Raw genomic sequence first — 17,191 nt, forward strand, 5'->3', positions numbered from 1 at the left:
AAACAGGCCTTGAGAAACTAGGGCTCAGGGGGGAAAATATTCTAGGGCCAACAGCATGTGGAGCCGTACTGATGGGCCAGGTACCTGTTCCCCCACCTCCTTGTCAGGGGCCAGTCATTCTGCTCTGCCCGTAGGGAGTTGATGGGTTACATATTTTTCTATTAGCATCCTTGAATCATGATAACAACCCAAGGAGTTAGATACTATCCCTTTTTTGTAGCTGGAAAACTTGAGGCCCAGAGGGTATAGTCACTTGCTCAAGGTTAGACCTGGTACTCCTATGCTCCTAAAGTCATCAGAGAATCCAAGGCCCTCCAGACCAGGACATTCCATTTGGAGCTTCAGCTCCAGGGCCCACTGGGCCTCGGGAGCAGGGCAGCAACAGACTGGGGAAGGGAAGCAAAAGGCCAGGCCTGGTCTCCATTTCCCAGAGCCAAGAGCTTCCTCAGAGAGGGAGTTGAGCTCTACTTAATAGAGTCATGTTGGCTGATGGATACTTGACCAAGGGAGCAAATCTCCGGTCACCCCAACCCTGAGAGGAGTGCCATGGGAGGGGAAGAGACCATGAGCTGGTCAGAGGCAATGGGCATCAAGGGCCACAGACATCTGTCTCCACCTCCCCTCCCCCCATTCTTCAGGCTCCTGGCGGGAAGGAACGGGAAGTGATACCTGGCCATGCGCTTTTGGTCAGAGTGAGGAAGGGGGCTGATCCTCCCTCAGGAACATTGCCAGTGGTCCCTTTCTTTCTAGTCTTCCTGGACTCTTGCCTAGGAATCTAGTCATTCCTTGGTGGTTGGCTCCCTCCAAACCCTTCTGGGGGAAGGCTCCTACCCTCCTAAAGGCCATGGGTATGGTTGCAGGCCCCTGTGGGTTCCCCTCCATTTTGTTCTTTCTCCTTTCCCACTTGTACCTGGAATCGGCCTGGTGAAAAGAATGTATGCTCCAGCCTTCCTTGTCCTGGCCCTGGGCTATGTAGTCTGAGCGGGAGTCATACTGCCCTGGGGCCCAAGGATGCTGAAATGGGGACCCACCTGGTATTGGGGGTACATAAGCAGCAGCACGAATACGTCCAGCCCAGTGGAGTTTCTGATGAGCTTGCATGTCAGCCTACATGAGTTTGAGTGAATACATAACGGGTCGGGGGGGCTGGTGCAGACAAACAGTGGGCACTCTAGGGTGAGGTGCTCCTGTCACAGAACTCTGAGAGGTCCTCTCCACAGGATTGGGCTTTGGGGGCCATTTAAGCACTGGCTCCCCTCCCTCTGAAGGAGTATATAATGGTTTCTCACAGGTTCTTGGGGTGGTGAGATGCCTTATCTGTACCAATTACCAGGGCCCAACCCAAGGGACATAGCCCGTTTTCCCCAATATGGATGGTGACATTGTGAGGATTTGGAACCCAGGACCCCCAAAGTGAAGGAGTTGGCTTTCCGTAGGCTGCAGCACCCCACCCCCAGGGTTGGGGGTTGGTCAGGGTGAATAGGTGAGCTCTGTCAGCCTGTTTCCACCCGTGCCCTAACTCCCTGGGGTGAGGGTCCTGGGGTGGGGGTACAGCCTCGTCCACGGCCGGCCTGCCACGGGGAGGAGCTCTGTCAACAGGGAGCCACTACCTGTGCCCCTGGGTCTCCGCAGACAGCACGCCCACCTTCGAAGTTAGTCATTCTCTGCCTCCTGGAGTGGATCTGAGACCGACCAGGGCCCCTGGCAGCTCCCAGCCCCATCCCAGCATGAGGCTCCCTCTCCCCGTGTGCCAAGGAGGCAGTGAGAGAAGCAGAGCTTAGAGGCCCCACCACGAATACCATCTCAGTGCCGTTAGGCACTCTTGAGCCTCAGTTTCCTTATCCTTATCTGTAAAATGGAGGTCATACCCTCACCGTGAGGTAGGGGAACACGGACACAAAGTCCCCGCACAGTGGTCTACTTGGCACTTAGGAGGTACTTATCAAGTGACAGCATTGTTTATGATTTAGGAGGCGTCCAGAGAGCCCAGGGAACAAAGACTACCCCACCCCCCAAACCCCATCCTATAATCGGACATCTACTCTGGGCACCTGGAACCAGAACAGGCCTGTGTTCACCCCTCTCTCTCTCAATCTCTCTGAAACCCTCTCTATGCAAAAACCTTAAGAAGTTGTCCCCTTGTCCATTTTTCTTTTATGCCCCACATTTTAGTAAAGGATTTGGCCCTAAAGCCCCTCAAGGTAATTTCTAAGTGTTGAGATACCCTGACAGCTTATGTAAAGCAGGGTGACAGGTCACGGTGTGTAGGCAGCACCGCTGTACTTCCTCTTGTACAAGCACTTGGCTGTGCACAATGTGTTCACATGTTCAGGGCCCATCAGGTGTGAACATGTTTTGAGGAGTGTGTAGGAGCTCATCCGTGTGCTGCTTCCCCAGCTGGAGAAGAGGGAGGGGATCTTGCCTCGCTGAATCCCTGCCCATCGCTGGAAAGTCCTGGGTCCGGGGTGGTACCTGAAGGGTTCCTCAGTTCCCTGTGTTAACCAGGGTCAGTGGTGTCACCAGAGCTCAGTAACGGACCCTGACTCCCTGCTTCATTGCTGTCTCTGGCCCCCAACGTACTTCCTGGCCCACAGTAAGCACTCAATAAATTTATGCAGAGAATGACTAAGAACCTCTTCCTCCTCAGCTTCCGGTGTCTCTTCCTAAGTCACACGTATTTCTGCCCTTTGCCTTTTGCTCAGATTCTCTGTCACTTGTCTGACCCATGCTCCCTGACCCCTCCCACTCCTTCCTGCAGCACTCGCTATCCCCCAGCTTTACTGGATTAGCCTTCCCCTCTGCCATTTGAAGAAGTGGGCGAGGGACAGAGTAAGGGGCATCTTGTGTGGAAAGACCAAGTCTCCTGGTGAATTCTGGTTCAAAAGGGAGCTCACTCTTGTCCTTTTCTTTTTCCTAACATGGTGGTCATGGACATGACGGCTCCTCCTGTAGATTGCCCAGCAAGCCAGCCATCCTCCTCCCAGAGCCCTGGGCAGTGGCAACGACAGTGAGAGAGAGAGAGAGAGAGCACGAGCGCCAATGGGTGTCTCCAGAGAATCCCCAAGGGGATCGCCACCACAGGGAAGGCAGGGGCAGCCTGGCTCCTGACCTGCCAGGGGGGAGGGGGCTTGAGGCCCAGGGGAGAGATGTGGATGGCCTTGGGGGCCAGGGGCGGGTTGGAGCAGGGAGGAGAGAGAATGCTACATGGTATGTGACGGAGCTCCTGCTGTCAGGATTGCAAACTCAAAACTGCCACATGCCTTTGTTGCTACCTTTCCTTTTCCATGGCCATGTGGGATTGAGCCTAGTGTTGTCAGATCTTCTGAGATTTTCCAAGAGAAGCTGAAAATCCAGGGGGCCTGGGTGCCTAGGCAGATGCCTAACAGACTGGCTCAGTCTGTTAGGCATTTGCCTTCAGCTCAGGTTATGATCTTGGGGTCCTGGGATTGAGTCCCACATCGGGCTCCCTTCTCAGCAGGGAGTCTGCTTCTCCCTCTGCTGCTTCCACCCCACTCATGCATGCGCGCGTGCGCGCTCTCTCTCTCTCCCTCTCAAATACATAAAATCTTTTTTAAAAAGTTAAAAAAGGGGTGGCTCAGTGGGTTAAGCCTCTGCCTTCGGCTCAGTGGGTTAAGCCTCTGCCTTGGGCTCAGGTCATGGTCTCAGGGTCCTGGGATCGAGCCTCACGTTGGGCTCTCTGCTCAGCAGGGAGCCTGCTTCCCCCCACCTCTCTCTGCCTGCCTCTCTGCCTACTTGTGATCTCTGTCGAATAAATAAAGAAAATCTTTTTTAAAAAATAAATAAAAAGTTAAAAAAGAGAGAAGCTGAAAATCCTAAATTTTATTATTTTTTTAAAAATCCCCATTTTCAGGGGCACCTGGGTGGCTCAGTTGATTAAGCTTCTCCCTTCGACTTAGCTCATGATCCCCGGATTCTGGGATCCAGCCCTGCATCAGGCTCCTTGCTCAGCGGGGAGCCTGCTTCTCTCTCTCTCTCTCTCTCTCCTTCCCACTCTTGCTCTCTCTCCCTCTCTGTCACTGTCTCTCTCTCTCTCGCAAATAAATAAATAAAATCTTTTAAAAAACAACAACAACATAAACCCTTTCATGCCTGCTCAAGTAGCTTTCAACCGTGTGCAGGGTAAACGCCGTCCGAGGCAGGGTGAGAGAAGAGGACTAAATTGAGGGTCTCACTGCCTCTTTTGAGTTCCTAAAACAACTCCTTGTCTGTTTCTTTGACTCTAGCAGGTGACACATTCATCTTACATCAGACTGTGGCCCTCCCTGCGCAGGGACCTTTTTCTCTTTACCTTTGTCGCCCCCCAGCCTGGGACCTAATGAATATTGTTGAGTAAGCAAGTGGGCTAAACACTCCAGTCTGGTTTCTAGAGTGGCCTGGAGTCTCTGTTTAGGGTCAGGTAATTGTCAGGCAAAGTGCCGGGCGGAAGCAGCAACGCGCAGGGGCACTTACTGGCAGAGTGCCTGCCCTTGGCCTTGACCTGCAGACATGCTCCTGGGCCCCATGGCCCCTCCCAGCAGCCAGGGTCACACATTTGTCTGTCCGTTTGTTTGTTTGTTTGTTTGTTTTTTCTTTTTTGGGTCTGGTGTCTGTCTCTCCACCAGAATGAATGTTCCCTGAAAGCTGGCACATTCTTTGCCTTGGTCACTGTGATACTTCCAGTGCCTGGCAAGGAACAGCTGCTCAATCAATATTTGGAACATGAAACTTGAAAAGAGAGAGAGAGAGAGACAAAAATAAACAGAAAAGAGGCTGAACCTCGCTGAGAAGCTGGGGGAAGTGCATGCTCTTGCCCGCCAGGAAGGGACAGAGCAGAAGATGGAAACAGTGAAACACAGTCTCCCCGAGATACCCAGAGATGGGTTACAGGTGCAGCTGTGGCTGAGGCAGCAACAGGGCCTGCCAGCCAGGAGAACTTCGAGATGCACAGACATGAAGATGAAGGCAAGAGGAAGACCGAGACGGAGCTAAGAGCGCACAGATGGGGGAAGGAGACTGGTTCAAAGAGGAGAAGAAACACTGGGCTGGAGGTCATCGCCCAGACAGAGCAGTGGGACAGAGACTGAGACTACAGGGATGGGGAGAGAGGCAGAGAGGGGTCCGGAGAGAATAGGAGGGAGAGAGATGAACAGAGACAGACAGAGGAAAGACAGAGACAGAGAGAACAGAAATACAGCTAGAGAGGGAGACAAAGGTACAGAATGATATGGAGGAGAGATGGAGAAAGAGTTGGAGAGGGAGCTAGACATGGAGAGAAGACAGAAAGGTGCAGCTAGAGATGGAGAGAGGGAGAGAAACAAAGAAAGAGATATGAGAGGCAGAAGGTCACTGGGACACTTCAGATTTTAAGCCTGGAGCATGGAGAAGTGGTTTTGAGGGGGCAGCGGTGTCCATCCCTCCTTCCTCACAGCACCCTTTCTCCAGGAACAGGGATGGGAAGACATCTGCTCCTCCCCCAACCCCGGCTTGTGTGCTCTCTCTCTTTCTCAAATAAATAAAATATATATTTTTAAAGATTTTATTTATTTATTTGACAGACAGAGATCCCAAGTAGGCAGAGAGGGAAGCCGAGTGGAGAGCCCGGGCGGGCGGGGCTCGATCCCAGGACCCTGGGATCACGACCTGAGCTGAAGGCAGAGGCTTTAACCCACTGAGCCACCCAGGCGCCCCAAATAAAATCTTAAAAAAAAAGAAAGAAAGAAAGAAATTATTGATCCTGTGAAGTACAATAACGGCATTGTGGGTTTTGAGAAAATATTCCTATTTCTAGAACGCATGCTGAAACACAGAGTGTGGTGGTATGATGTCTGAGATCTTCTTTAAAATGCTTCAGAAAAGAGATGTCACAAGAGTGGCACCATCTCGCCAACAGCTGAATCTGGGTGACGAGAACTGGGCCCTCAGGGGCTGGGCCCTGCCCCTGGAACAGAGGTACAGTTCCCTAGCTTGGCACTCAGTCCCACCTGTGTGGCCACATGTGAAGCGCTCACGTGCTAACCAGAGGCCCTTGTTGAATCCTGCCTCCAGGCCTTTGCCAGTAAGAAAGAGTCCCCCTCTGGAGATGCCAGCTCCTCTTCCAACCTGGCTCAAGTACCATTGTCCTGGCATGCTCCCCACACCTCTGCAGCCCAGGAGGTCTCTGCTGGGACCTGCCTCAGCACTGTTTCAGTCCTGTAAAAGTGCAAGGGCTCCTCTATCTGAGCGACTCGAGAGCAGAGGCTGTTTCCCATCTTTTTACTTTCCCCATTGCCCAGCATAGCCTCCAAGCCCTCTTGTCTCAGCTCTCGATAACTAAGAGTCACTTCAGCAATAATTCCTCTCATCAGGCAGGGCTCAGACAAAACATCGCCTCTTTGAAGAGACTTCCCTGACCACCCAGCTAACGTTGCCCTGTCCCGCCTCTGCATAACGTTTACCACTACTCGAGGCCATTTCTGTATTTGTTTATATTCTGCTCCCCGCCCCACCCTGCCACCGAACAAGGGAAAGACCTGGTTTTTCTAGGTCACCCCTGTATCCTGAGTGCCAAGAAAAAGGCCCAGGACGAGGCCAGGAGCTTAATCAATATTTATTGAGTGAATGAGTAAATGTAGTTGTCCCAACTAGACTGCAGGCTCCCAGGGGGCAGGGTTTGGTTACCTTCTGGAGAGAGCCAGCACGTGGCAATTGTTAAATAACCATTCATTGATACTATGTAGGGGTAAAAGCCCCATACTGAAGAGTTAGGGGACCAGGGTGCAGTTAATCTTGGACTTTGGATCATAATACCTCTTCTCGGGGCGCTTGGGTGGCTCAGTAGGTTAAGTGTCTGCCATCGGCTCAGGTCATGATCCCCAGGGTCCTGAGACTGAGCCCCACATGGGGCTCCCTACTCAAGCCAGGAGCCTGCTTCTCCCTCTCCTCCATGCTCATGTTCTTTTTCTCTTTCAAATAAATAAATAAATAAAATCTTTTAAAAAATTACCTCTTCTCTTGGCCTTCCTTCAAGGGGCTTGGACTTGGATTTCTGAGGCAATCCATGTGCCTACTTTAGGATTTGATAAACGAGAGGCCAACATGTGCAATACTCAGGGTTCTGCTGAGGTACCCGTCATGTATGGCTTGCCAGCAATATGTCACCTGCTCCATCCTTCCTTCCCAAGTCCCCATCTTGGTCAGTCCACTCGCCCTCACCTGGCTGTCCCTCAGATCCAACACTGGGGCCATTATTTTCCTCTGTGTACATCTATCTTTCCATTAGTCTCCTGAAGCCAGGACTGCCCACTCAGGCACCCAGGTCAGAAACCCGGGTGGTGTTCTCCCTTTCTCCCTCTCAGCCAATTAGTCAACAAACCTTATGGATATTAACCTCTTGAGTTGCTTCCCTCCCCTGCCCTTTCCTATCACTGTCCTAGTCCCTCTTCTCCACACTTCTGCAGAAGCCTCCTAATTGGCTCCCTGCTTCTGGTCTGGCCCCTCCATGCCCTCTCCACCCACCCCTTAGAGTGAGCCTTCAAACACCAAACTTGCTTAACCTTCTTTTTAAAAAGATTTATTTATTTGAGAGAGTGAGAGAGTGCATGCCCACAGGTAGGGGGTGGAATGGGGGGAAGGGAGAGAATCTTAAGCAAACTCCCTGCTGAATGTGGAGCCCATGCTAGGAGCTTGATGTCAAGACCCATGAGATCAAGATCTGGGCCGAAATGGACTAGGTTTTAAGCATCTGAAGTGCTTAAAACCTTTAAAGGGCCCCAGCCCTCTTAGGGTGGACTCCAAACACCTTATCATTTCCAGGAACTATATTATCTGCCTCCAACCCTCTCCCCACTCTGTCTAGTTAACTCTGCCCTCCTAGCCCCCTGCAGATCTCAATTTAGAACCTCTTCTTGGGTGGGGTGGGAGAGTGGCACCTGGCTGGTTCAGTGGGTAGAGTATCATGTACTCACCATCTCTGATGATGAGTTCAAGCCCCAGGTTTGATCTCTGAGACGGGAATCTAAGCCCCATGCTGAGTGTATAGATTACTTTAAAAAACCAAACCAAAACAAAACAAAACAAAAAACTTAAGAACAAAAAAGCCCCCCCCCCGAAAAAACCCACAAAAACAAAATAAAAACATCCCACCCCCAAACCTACCCCTCTTCTTCCAGGAAGATTTTGCTGACCAGTATAATTCTACCAAGTATAATTCCTCCAGTATAATTCCACCAAGCCTGTGTTCCACCACTCACGGGCCTTTTCTCGAACCTGTCTTGTTTACTCTGTCAACAAAGCACAGGTTTTGGGGACACAGCGCGTACTTTGCAAATACATATTGGATAAATGACATCACACTAAGACTGCTAGGTGAAAATCTCCATCACATGCTCATTAAGGACTTGAGCAAGTCTTTTAACCTCTGCCTCCTCCTCACCCGTAAAGGTGCACAGCAATGGTAACTTTTTCTGGTAGAGATGTCTTGAGGAGTCAAGCACTTAGAAGAGCATTTGAACGTAAATTTGGTTATCGTTAATGTTTTCTTGGCACAGCCCTTTCCTGGATCTCAACCCACCACACCGAAGGGACCGTGCGTACAGGTACAGAACACTCACACCTAGGCCCCCACCCGACACCTTGCTGTCTGCCCCGCGTACTGCCGGTGTCTTGAGCCTGCCAGCAGTCCATCTCGGACCCGGAGGACGAAGCCACTGCCCATTTAAGGACGAGGAAGGGGCGGGCCCGAGAAGGCTCCTCCTTCGCGCTGAGGTCAGCGCGCAGCGCTGCGTGTGACGCTCTGGTTGCCGCAGAGACGCCCCGCCCCCGCGCGGCGCTGCGGAACCGGAGCTCCGGGCGGCGTCGGCAGCGGCGCGGGAGGCGGCAAGGCCGGGGCAGCAGGAGCCGGCGCGGCGACCGCAGCGAGAGCGGCGGGGACGGAGCAGACCACGACGAAGGCGCACAGGCAGCCGGGCCGGGCCGGGCCACGGGGAGAGCGGCCGCCGGGAAGCGGGCGGGAGGCCGGGCGGGCAGCGGGCAGCTGCCGAGCTGCGGAGCGACATGGTGCTGCTCAAGGAGTAGTGAGTGTCCGGCGGGCGGTGCGGAAGCGAGGAGGAAGGGAGAGTCGGGGATGACGACCAGGGAGCTTGATGGCCTGGCGGAGGGGATGCAATGGCCGGACGGGACCCGAGGGGCTGGAGAGCAGTGGATGGGCTGTTGGGCCGCTCAGCAGGGGCTGAGGGGACTGTGAGGGCCGGACAGGGCCTGAGGTGGGGCCAACGGGGATAGAGAGATACGGACAGCTCCTGCGGTGGGGCCTGAGGAACCGTGAAGGCCGAATAGGCCTGAGAGGAGAGGCCAAGGGGACAATGAGGGCTGCACAGGGCCTGAGATGGGGTCAAGGGGACAGTGAGAGCCAACAGGGCATGAAGAGGGGCTGAGGGGATGGAGATGTGGGACGGCCCTACGGTGGGGCTGAGGGACGGAGGAGCCCACCAGAACTGCTGGAGTGGCTGAGGGGACTGGCGGGAGAAGGAGGAGTAGGCTTCAGGGACCAAGGAGCAGTTAGACAGCTTCAGGAATGGGGCAGAGATGATGGGGAGGAGTGTGAGGGGAACCTGGAGTATGAGGAGTGGCTGCCTTAGGCATCGGGGGAAGGATTGGATTTAGTGCACCTAGGAAAAGGAGCAGGGAGTAGGGCCAGGCTTGGGTGACAGAGGAAGGGTCTAAAAAGATAGCAGAGGGAACTGATGGCATGACGTGGTACCCAGGTGGTAGGTGCAGAGAGGGAGGTACTTGGAAAGAAGCTTAGGATGTTTGCTTGGGACTTGGGGACACTTGGGTGAGGAATCCAGAAAATATCGGGGAGGAGCTGATTTGTGGGAGTTAGAGTGATGGAGAAGGCTGGGTTGTTACCAGGGTAGAGAGAATATGTTTGTGAATATATATAATAAATATATATATAGGAATAGGGTGTGGGGGACAGGGGCAGCCTGCCTCTAGAGCATTCTTAGTCTTGGTGCAAAGAGATAGAGAAATTGCTTTGAGAATTGAGAAGGTTCCCATAAAACCATTAATTGATGAAAGACAGTGAAAGGTGAGGGAGTTTTTGAGTAGTGACTGGGCTGGGAAACTAGTGACTTCTGGTAGGTGTTGCAGGGAGATAGGCTTGCTCCTGAAATCTAGGGGATTAGATGACAGGGTGGGATGTTTAAATTGCTAAATCTTTCAAACACTAGCTGATGGATCACTGAAGCTCATGACTCCAAGTAAACATTTCAAGACTTTTGTTTCCCCCAAAGAGGAGAGATTGAGTGTGTATGTGCAGAATTTACAGTGAAGCTGCTTTGCTAGAGGGGAGGGCATGTGGGCGGCATTGGGTCAGAAGCCCAGAAGTCCAGAAGTAGGAGATGTCGCGGTAGAGAGCAACTGGTAGAACTCTGTTGGTACCCAGGCGGGTGTGCAGAGGGCACATTGGTGTCCATTTCGTCGCTGAAGGCACTTTGCCCCATTCCATCTGGCTTGCTCCTTGGAGTTGTTTAGGACATTTAGGACACAGTGTGGAACTTTGGATAACAAAGGGAGCAGAGATCCAGGTGTCATCCGAGCTTGAGACTTCATCTGAACAGCATTATTTGGAAGCCCCTCCACTTCTAGTTCTTGACATCCTTGATGCAGAGCTTGGAGCTTTATATGGTGAGGAGGAAGAACCTTGGGATCCCAACAGGAAGAGGGAGTGGTACACTTTGGATTTTATTATTTATTTTTCAAGTATTTTTTAAAAAGATTTTATTTATTTATTTGAGAGAGAGAGAAATAGTGGCAGGGGTGGGGGGAGAGAGAGAGAAAATCTCAAGCAGACTCTATGCTGAGCACAGAGCCTGATGCGGGGCTCGATCTCAGGACTCCAAGATTATGACCTGAGCCGATATCAAGAGTTGGATGCTCAACTGACTGAGCTACCCAGGTGCCTCAGCACTTTGGATTTTAGTCTTGACCATCCAGACGACAGGCTTTTCCCATTCTCCTGATCTTTTGTTTCCTGTTCCCAAATGGATCCTAGAGTCTATAGAAACCTGTAGTTCTATGAAGAAGGTCAGTCAGGAAAGGGACCGTCAGAAGAGATCTGAGTGAGTCTTGAAGAGAGGTCCTTCCTTCCCATTCTTTGTTCTTCTACCCTTGAAGCCTGCCAGGGAACAGTCCAAGGTGCTGGGGATGCAGAGCCTGCTCGGCATCTGCGTTTCCTTCCTGCCTGACTTGTGCTCTGTGTGTGCATCCTGGGGCAGGGGACGGGGAGGGGGGCATCCAAGCCACTTAGCCATGGCTGCAGCGCTGCAGCTCTGGGAAGGGTGGAAGTGAAGGTCACAGTGCAGTGATCACAGCTCCAGTCTCAGCCCAGCACTGCCCCTGTGGCCCTATCCTTTGGAATTGCACTCTATTGCTGCTGAAGTGGTTTTGCTCCTAAGGAGCCAGGGACAAATGTCTGGGCATGCGGCTGTCATGTAAGCAACCTCAGAGCGTCCTCTCAGGAATTGGCTGATGCTTGTCTCTTTGCGGGGGGGGCGGGGGGGAGACTTGGTGCCCACCAAGGGCCTAAAGTTTTCCCTGTTGGTTTTTCTGACACTTCTTCTAACAGGATTCTCCTTGATTTGATTTCTGCAAATTCTTGGATGTGATCCTTACTGCTGTTCTTGAAGATAAAAGGCGTATTGTTTTCTAGGAAGTTTCTTCTGAGGGTGCAGAAATGGTGGCCTCCCAGTTGAAAGTGTTTTTCTGCACTGTTGGCTTTTTCTAATGGGAGGAGGGCCTTTGTGGCAACATCCAGTAACCTGGAGGATTTGTGTTATTGGAATCATTCTGGTGGGGGGCGGTTAGCAGGCAGTAAGGACTCGAAGCCCATTTTGTTTTCCCTGCTACTTTTCTGCTCTGTGCCTTGCCTTTAGTGCGGTGTTTTTCTCAGACCCCTGTGTGCTTCTTGCTACCTGGGGGAGCTTCGTGGATTTAGAAAATACTGAGCAGAGTGTTTACCAGCCTGGAACATGGATCCGAGTTGTCGGAACCACTGCATAGGAAGGACAACATAGCAGCTCGTGCTTCACCAAGCGTGCAAGGTGCAGAAGGCTCCAGTGGGGCTAAAGTTTGGGAACTGAGAAGCTAAGCTCGGGAGCTGGCATGATGTGTATGAATACGTCCAAGTGGTTTTGACTCAGGTCGGACTTCATGGCTTTGAACTGGGGCTTGACTTGCTCTGCCACCAGCCCTCATATGTCTGTGGAATTCCAGCTGGTGTGGGACCTTGCTGGCCATGGCTTTTCTGTTGGGTTCCTGGTGGTACCTCCACCAATGGGTGTTCATTGAAATGGAGAAGAAAAAGAAAGCAGTCAATTGGGGAGCCTTTGGACAGCCTCTGGAGGTCAGGACACAAGTAGAGTGTCTGCTCTTGGTGGCTTTGTGACAGTAGCTTGTATTGCAATGCCCTGGCCCAGAGCAGAGATAGTTGGTGCATGCTCTTAGCGTGATTAAGCTTCGAAGGAGTATGACCCCGTCCTAGCCTCCCACCTTGAGGGCTATTGTTAGGAGATGGGGCCCATAGAGATGAAATCCCCAGGGCCTGATTCTTCAGGTCTCTCTGACTCCTCATTGTGGCTTCAGAGTTTGCAGGGACAGGCCCTTGTTTTGCAGGGAAGGATGTTAGTGGGGGAGAGGGAGAAAAGGACAGCTCCAAATGTGAGTCAGAGGCCCAGGAAGGAGCTGGTAGAGGGACAGGTTTGCACTGAATCATAGGGACCTGAAGGGCATAGATGATCCTGCCTCAGAGCACTCAGGGGGCCATTCTCTGCTGGGTTTTTGACAGTGAGTATATGTCACGTGTAACAAAACATTTAATAGTGTTCTAAGATGATGCTGTAAGAATCTTGGGCTGCATTCAGAGCCTGAAGTTGATACTGTTTTCCCTCTCTTGTAGTCGAGTCATCCTGCCTGTGTCTGTAGATGAGGTAAGTTCTTTTTCTTCCTTTTTATTCATAATTGTATGTAATTGCTTGTGACTGTTGGCTAAGTTGGGTTCCAAGTGGTGCACACTCTTCGTGTGGTTTTCATGGTTGTTCTAACTTAGAGATAATCAGTACTTGATGAGAATTTTCCTGGTGCCACTTTCTGTCGAAGGAAGGCACTTATTTATTTATTTTTTTATATCTGCAGCCTACCTTAAGCTGTTGGCCTTTGGGGACTTCGACCAGAGACCAAAGGAGCCCCTTTTACCTGCTAGGACTGTGCCCATTTGGGGACATTTTATTGAGAGCATTGAGTGTGTGAGGGGATTTCTGGGACCTCCATGACACAGCTGGGAAGTGTGCATGGCTGTCTCTGTTGTGCAACAAACTAGTAGGGCAGGAAGTCTCCGAGGCCCTCCCTAGCCACATTCTAGGTGACTGCTGGGAAGACCAAGGCCCAGAATCCTTTTACAGAGGGCAGGGAATAGCAAATGGGCTTGGCTTGCCCTCTGTCCTTTTATAGTGTTAGGCCCCATGTTCCTGTGTATGGGGACCTGGCAGCATTTGCCACCAGAAGGTTCATAGGCCACGCTGACTCAGAATAGTCTCTTGGACAGCAGAAAACTGTCATAGGGCCTCCCTCATCCCACCCTTTCTTTGAACTTCCTCCACTCTCCTCTCCTGGTGCAGCCTATTCTTTGCGCGCGCATGCGCGCGCACACACACACACACACACACACACACACACACACACACAACACCCAGCTTCCAGCCCGGCTCCAGTTTGGGTGAAGTTTTTCAGCCAGTGTGGTGACCTCAGTCATCGTCTTTCCTGTGGTGTCAGCATGAAGCTCCTGTGATAACTTACACTCTGTTCCAAATATGAAATGGACCTTTGAAAAATGAAATCAGGCCAACAGAGCCTGCAGCACACCTTAGATGAGACAAATATCTTAGCTTTCTAACCCCAAAAGGGGTGGGCAGGCATTGGATACCTGGAGGATTGCCTCCTGTGATGGGCTACACATCTGGTAAGAGCTGTGAAGATCTGGAGGAAGGAGCCTGAGGCAGGCCTTGAACACACTCTGAGAGTTTTGGGTGAGGGGCATAAGGCAAATGAGACTGGGAATCTTGGGAAAGCGCCTGGAAAGGAGAGGTGTTGCTGTCCCTGGAGACACCTGACATGGACCTGGGCCCTGGGAACCGTGTACTTAAGCTGACAGGTGTTGTCTTGGTCGTGGGGGTGGGGGTTTCCTGTTAACCCACCTCCTTTGGAGGGGGCCTTGCTCTCTTTGGGAAAAATAAGAAGTGGTGATTTTCCAAACCATAGGAAGTGGTTTGGAAGCAGGAAGGCTCAGCATGTCCCTTGCCCTAAAACTTCCCTCTTGGGGGTCCAGTAACTCTCTCTCTGCTGTACAGGGTAATCCTACCCCCCAGGTCAGGAAGATGTCTCCCAAAACTCAGGAGTACCTCAGTGTGCATTTTGGGGTGAAATGGACATTTCACAGGGAGTATCATGAGTGAACAAGGATGGAAATGCTCCTGCGATGTGGGGCCAATCCAGGAGAGCCAGCAGTGTTTGGGAGCAGTATTGGCTGCTCTGCAGGAAGCCTGGAGATTACTTATGATGGGGCCAGGCATGGAGGAAAAGAACTCACCTTGAGAGCATCTGCAATTGGCAGTTTGTTTGCAGTATTGAGGAAGTGATGGGGAGGGGTGAACAGAGCCTACAGGGCAAGCAGAAGCTTGGGAAGTAAGTGCTGGTTAGGATTCATTTTTCTGCCTGGGAATGGTCTACCTGTTCTCAGCTAGAAGTCACTGATGAGAAAGCAAGTGCATGTCCTGGGTAGGGGGAAGTAGGGGCTGCTTTTCCAAGACTTTTTATTTTTAAGTAATCTCTACACCCACCTTGGGGCTTGAACTTAAAACCCTGAAATCAAGAGTTGCAGCTCCACTGATTGAGCCACTCGGCACCCGGAGCTGCTTTTCTGGTGGCTTGAACCTTAGTTCCAGAAGATCAGAAAATCTTGAATGGGGAAGCCAAAGAAGAAACAAGTAATGATCAACCTTTTCAGTCTTTATCAATAGCCCCTTCCTGACTCATGGTTCCCATGGGAATAGCCCAGCATCAGTGACTGTGGGATTCACTTCCTAATCGAAGGCCTTGATTTGAGGCCCTCAGGGCTGGCTTTCTTGCTTGCTTTCCTTCCTTCCTTCCTTTTTTTTTTTTTTTTTAAGATTTTATTTATTCATTTGACAGACAGAGATCACAAGTAGGCAGAGAGGCAGGCAGAGAGAGAGGGGGAAGCAGGCTCTTCACCGAGCAGAGAGCCCGACGCGGGGCTCGATCCCAGGACCCTGAGATCATGACCTGAGCTGAAGGCAGAGGCTTTAACCCACTGAACCACCCAGGCGCCCCTCCTTCCTTCCTTTTAACATCTATTTATTTATTTATTTAATCTCGACACCTAATTGTGGGGTTCAAAATCGTGACCTTGAGATCAAGAGTTGCATGCTTTTCCCACTGAGCCAGGCAAGGGATCCCAATTCCCCTCCTCAGGGCTTTCTGATGTAGGCTGGGAAAGAGAAGAAAGAGAAAAGAGAAGGCCATGGCTTTATAACCATCCTGATGGTCTGAGTCAATATTTTGGGGTGGAATTAGCTTCGGTCTGGCAGAAGCCTTTGGCCTAATAGGGCATAGGGCTTCTAGGCATTTGGCTGCAGAGCGAGAAAGTCCGGGCTGTTTGACAAGGGTGTGTCTACCAGTGGTTCCTGGCTTATGTAGGCCCACCCTCTTCCATGTACCCAGAGCTGGTTTACTTCCCATTTCCAGAGACGTGTGGTACCATCCCCCTGTGTACCCTGTCCTGACAGGGTCACATGGGTGGGACCAAGAGCTATGCTGTTTTTCGTGCTGATGTTTTTTGCCAGGGTCTCAGGCCCACCCGCTGCATCTTCTGGGCTCCCACTCCTAGTGATAGGGTCTCTTTTTTTCTTAGCTGAATGTCTTAGTTCTTTGGGCAAGGGCAGGCATCATTGTCCTAGACCTGAGGAGGCTGCAATCCCCATCTTGTCTCCTTAGGGCTCTTTATCTGATGTAATGATCTGACCCCCAGCCCATCTCTCAGTGTGGCTGCTTTCTGCTTTCCCAGGGTATGGAGCCCCTGTGCCAAAAGTGTCCCTCACTTGGAGTTTAGGGAGGCCAGCCTTACTTAACCCCTTTGGATTAACAAAACTGCCTTCACTTGTCTCATTGGGATTAAAGGATCAGAATATCAAGAGAGATTAAAGGGGGAAGATGCCAGCCCAGCAGACTGATCCTCTTAGAGCTTGCCCTCTGATTCCTGCATCTGATGAGGGACCAAATGAAGGGGATTAGTCTCTGCACACACACACACACACACACACACACACACACACACACACACACACCCCCACCCCAACCAAACAGCAGCACCAGCCGACAACCCAGTCCCCTCCATTGAGCCCTTTCTTCAGCCTGCCCTCTAGGATTGCTGAGTCAGTGGTTAAGTGTTCTTATGACTCTTCTCTAAAACACAACTAACATTCCTTCTTAGGATCCCCTTGCTTAGCCAGACGCTGACCCACTTGTTAGGGGTTTTCGTCTCGCCTCAGCACCAAGGGCTGGACTTGGAAAGGCATAGAGACAGTTTGGTGTTCCCTGGAGACATCGAAGGCAGCACTGATGTTGCTTAGAATTAGCAAGGTCAAGGTGACAGGCTCCCGCCCAGATGTTCCTCTCTATGGGATTAAGTGAGACGGGATCCCTTGCCTGGGCCTTTCCTTGGCTTTTTTTTTTTTTTTTTAAAGCGAAGGTCAAGCAAAGCTTTATTCCGCGCCAAGCATCAAGAATCAGACCAAACGTTCAGGGGACCGCACCTCCTACAAGAGAGGGCGACCTTTCCTTGGCATTTTGTGCTGGGCGTTTACTTTGGAAGTTAGGGCTCCTTCAGTTTTATGGTGAAGAGTGAATTGTCCTGGCGAGTGCTGCGTCCCCTTTTGGACTTTGCCCAGAAATTTCCCTGCAGCACTTGTGAAGCTGCCCAGGAAAGCAGGCGTCCGAGTTTGAGGTGCAGCAGCCCCGGAAGCCGCCATGCCCTTTGCTCTTGTAGACAGAGGTGTCAGCGGTGCTGCCCAGAGATGCAGCCTCTCCGGTTCCATCTCAAAAGGAGAAAAACCCTTGTCTGTCCCTCCCAGGAGTCCCAGGA

The 17,191-nt window shown here is 51.6% G+C and overlaps 1 protein-coding gene across 1 annotated transcript in view; it reads left to right on the forward strand.

Moving 5' to 3' along the window:
• The first annotated feature begins 8,836 nt into the window (after positions 1-8,836).
• LOC111151738 (phosphatidylinositol transfer protein alpha) overlaps positions 8,837-17,191 on the forward strand; it is a 40,781-nt gene continuing 32,426 nt past the window's right edge. Inside the window, exons 1-2 of the mRNA XM_022509911.1 lie at positions 8,837-9,050; positions 12,935-12,965. Of these exons, the coding sequence (XP_022365619.1) occupies positions 9,031-9,050; positions 12,935-12,965 (51 nt within the window). The 5' untranslated portion in view covers positions 8,837-9,030. The remainder of the gene's footprint in view (positions 9,051-12,934; positions 12,966-17,191) is intronic.

The sequence above is a fragment of the Enhydra lutris genome, unplaced genomic scaffold, assembly GCF_002288905.1.
Source record: "Enhydra lutris kenyoni isolate GAN:26980312 unplaced genomic scaffold, ASM228890v2 scaffoldscaffold26, whole genome shotgun sequence".
Lineage (NCBI taxonomy): Eukaryota > Metazoa > Chordata > Mammalia > Carnivora > Mustelidae > Enhydra > Enhydra lutris.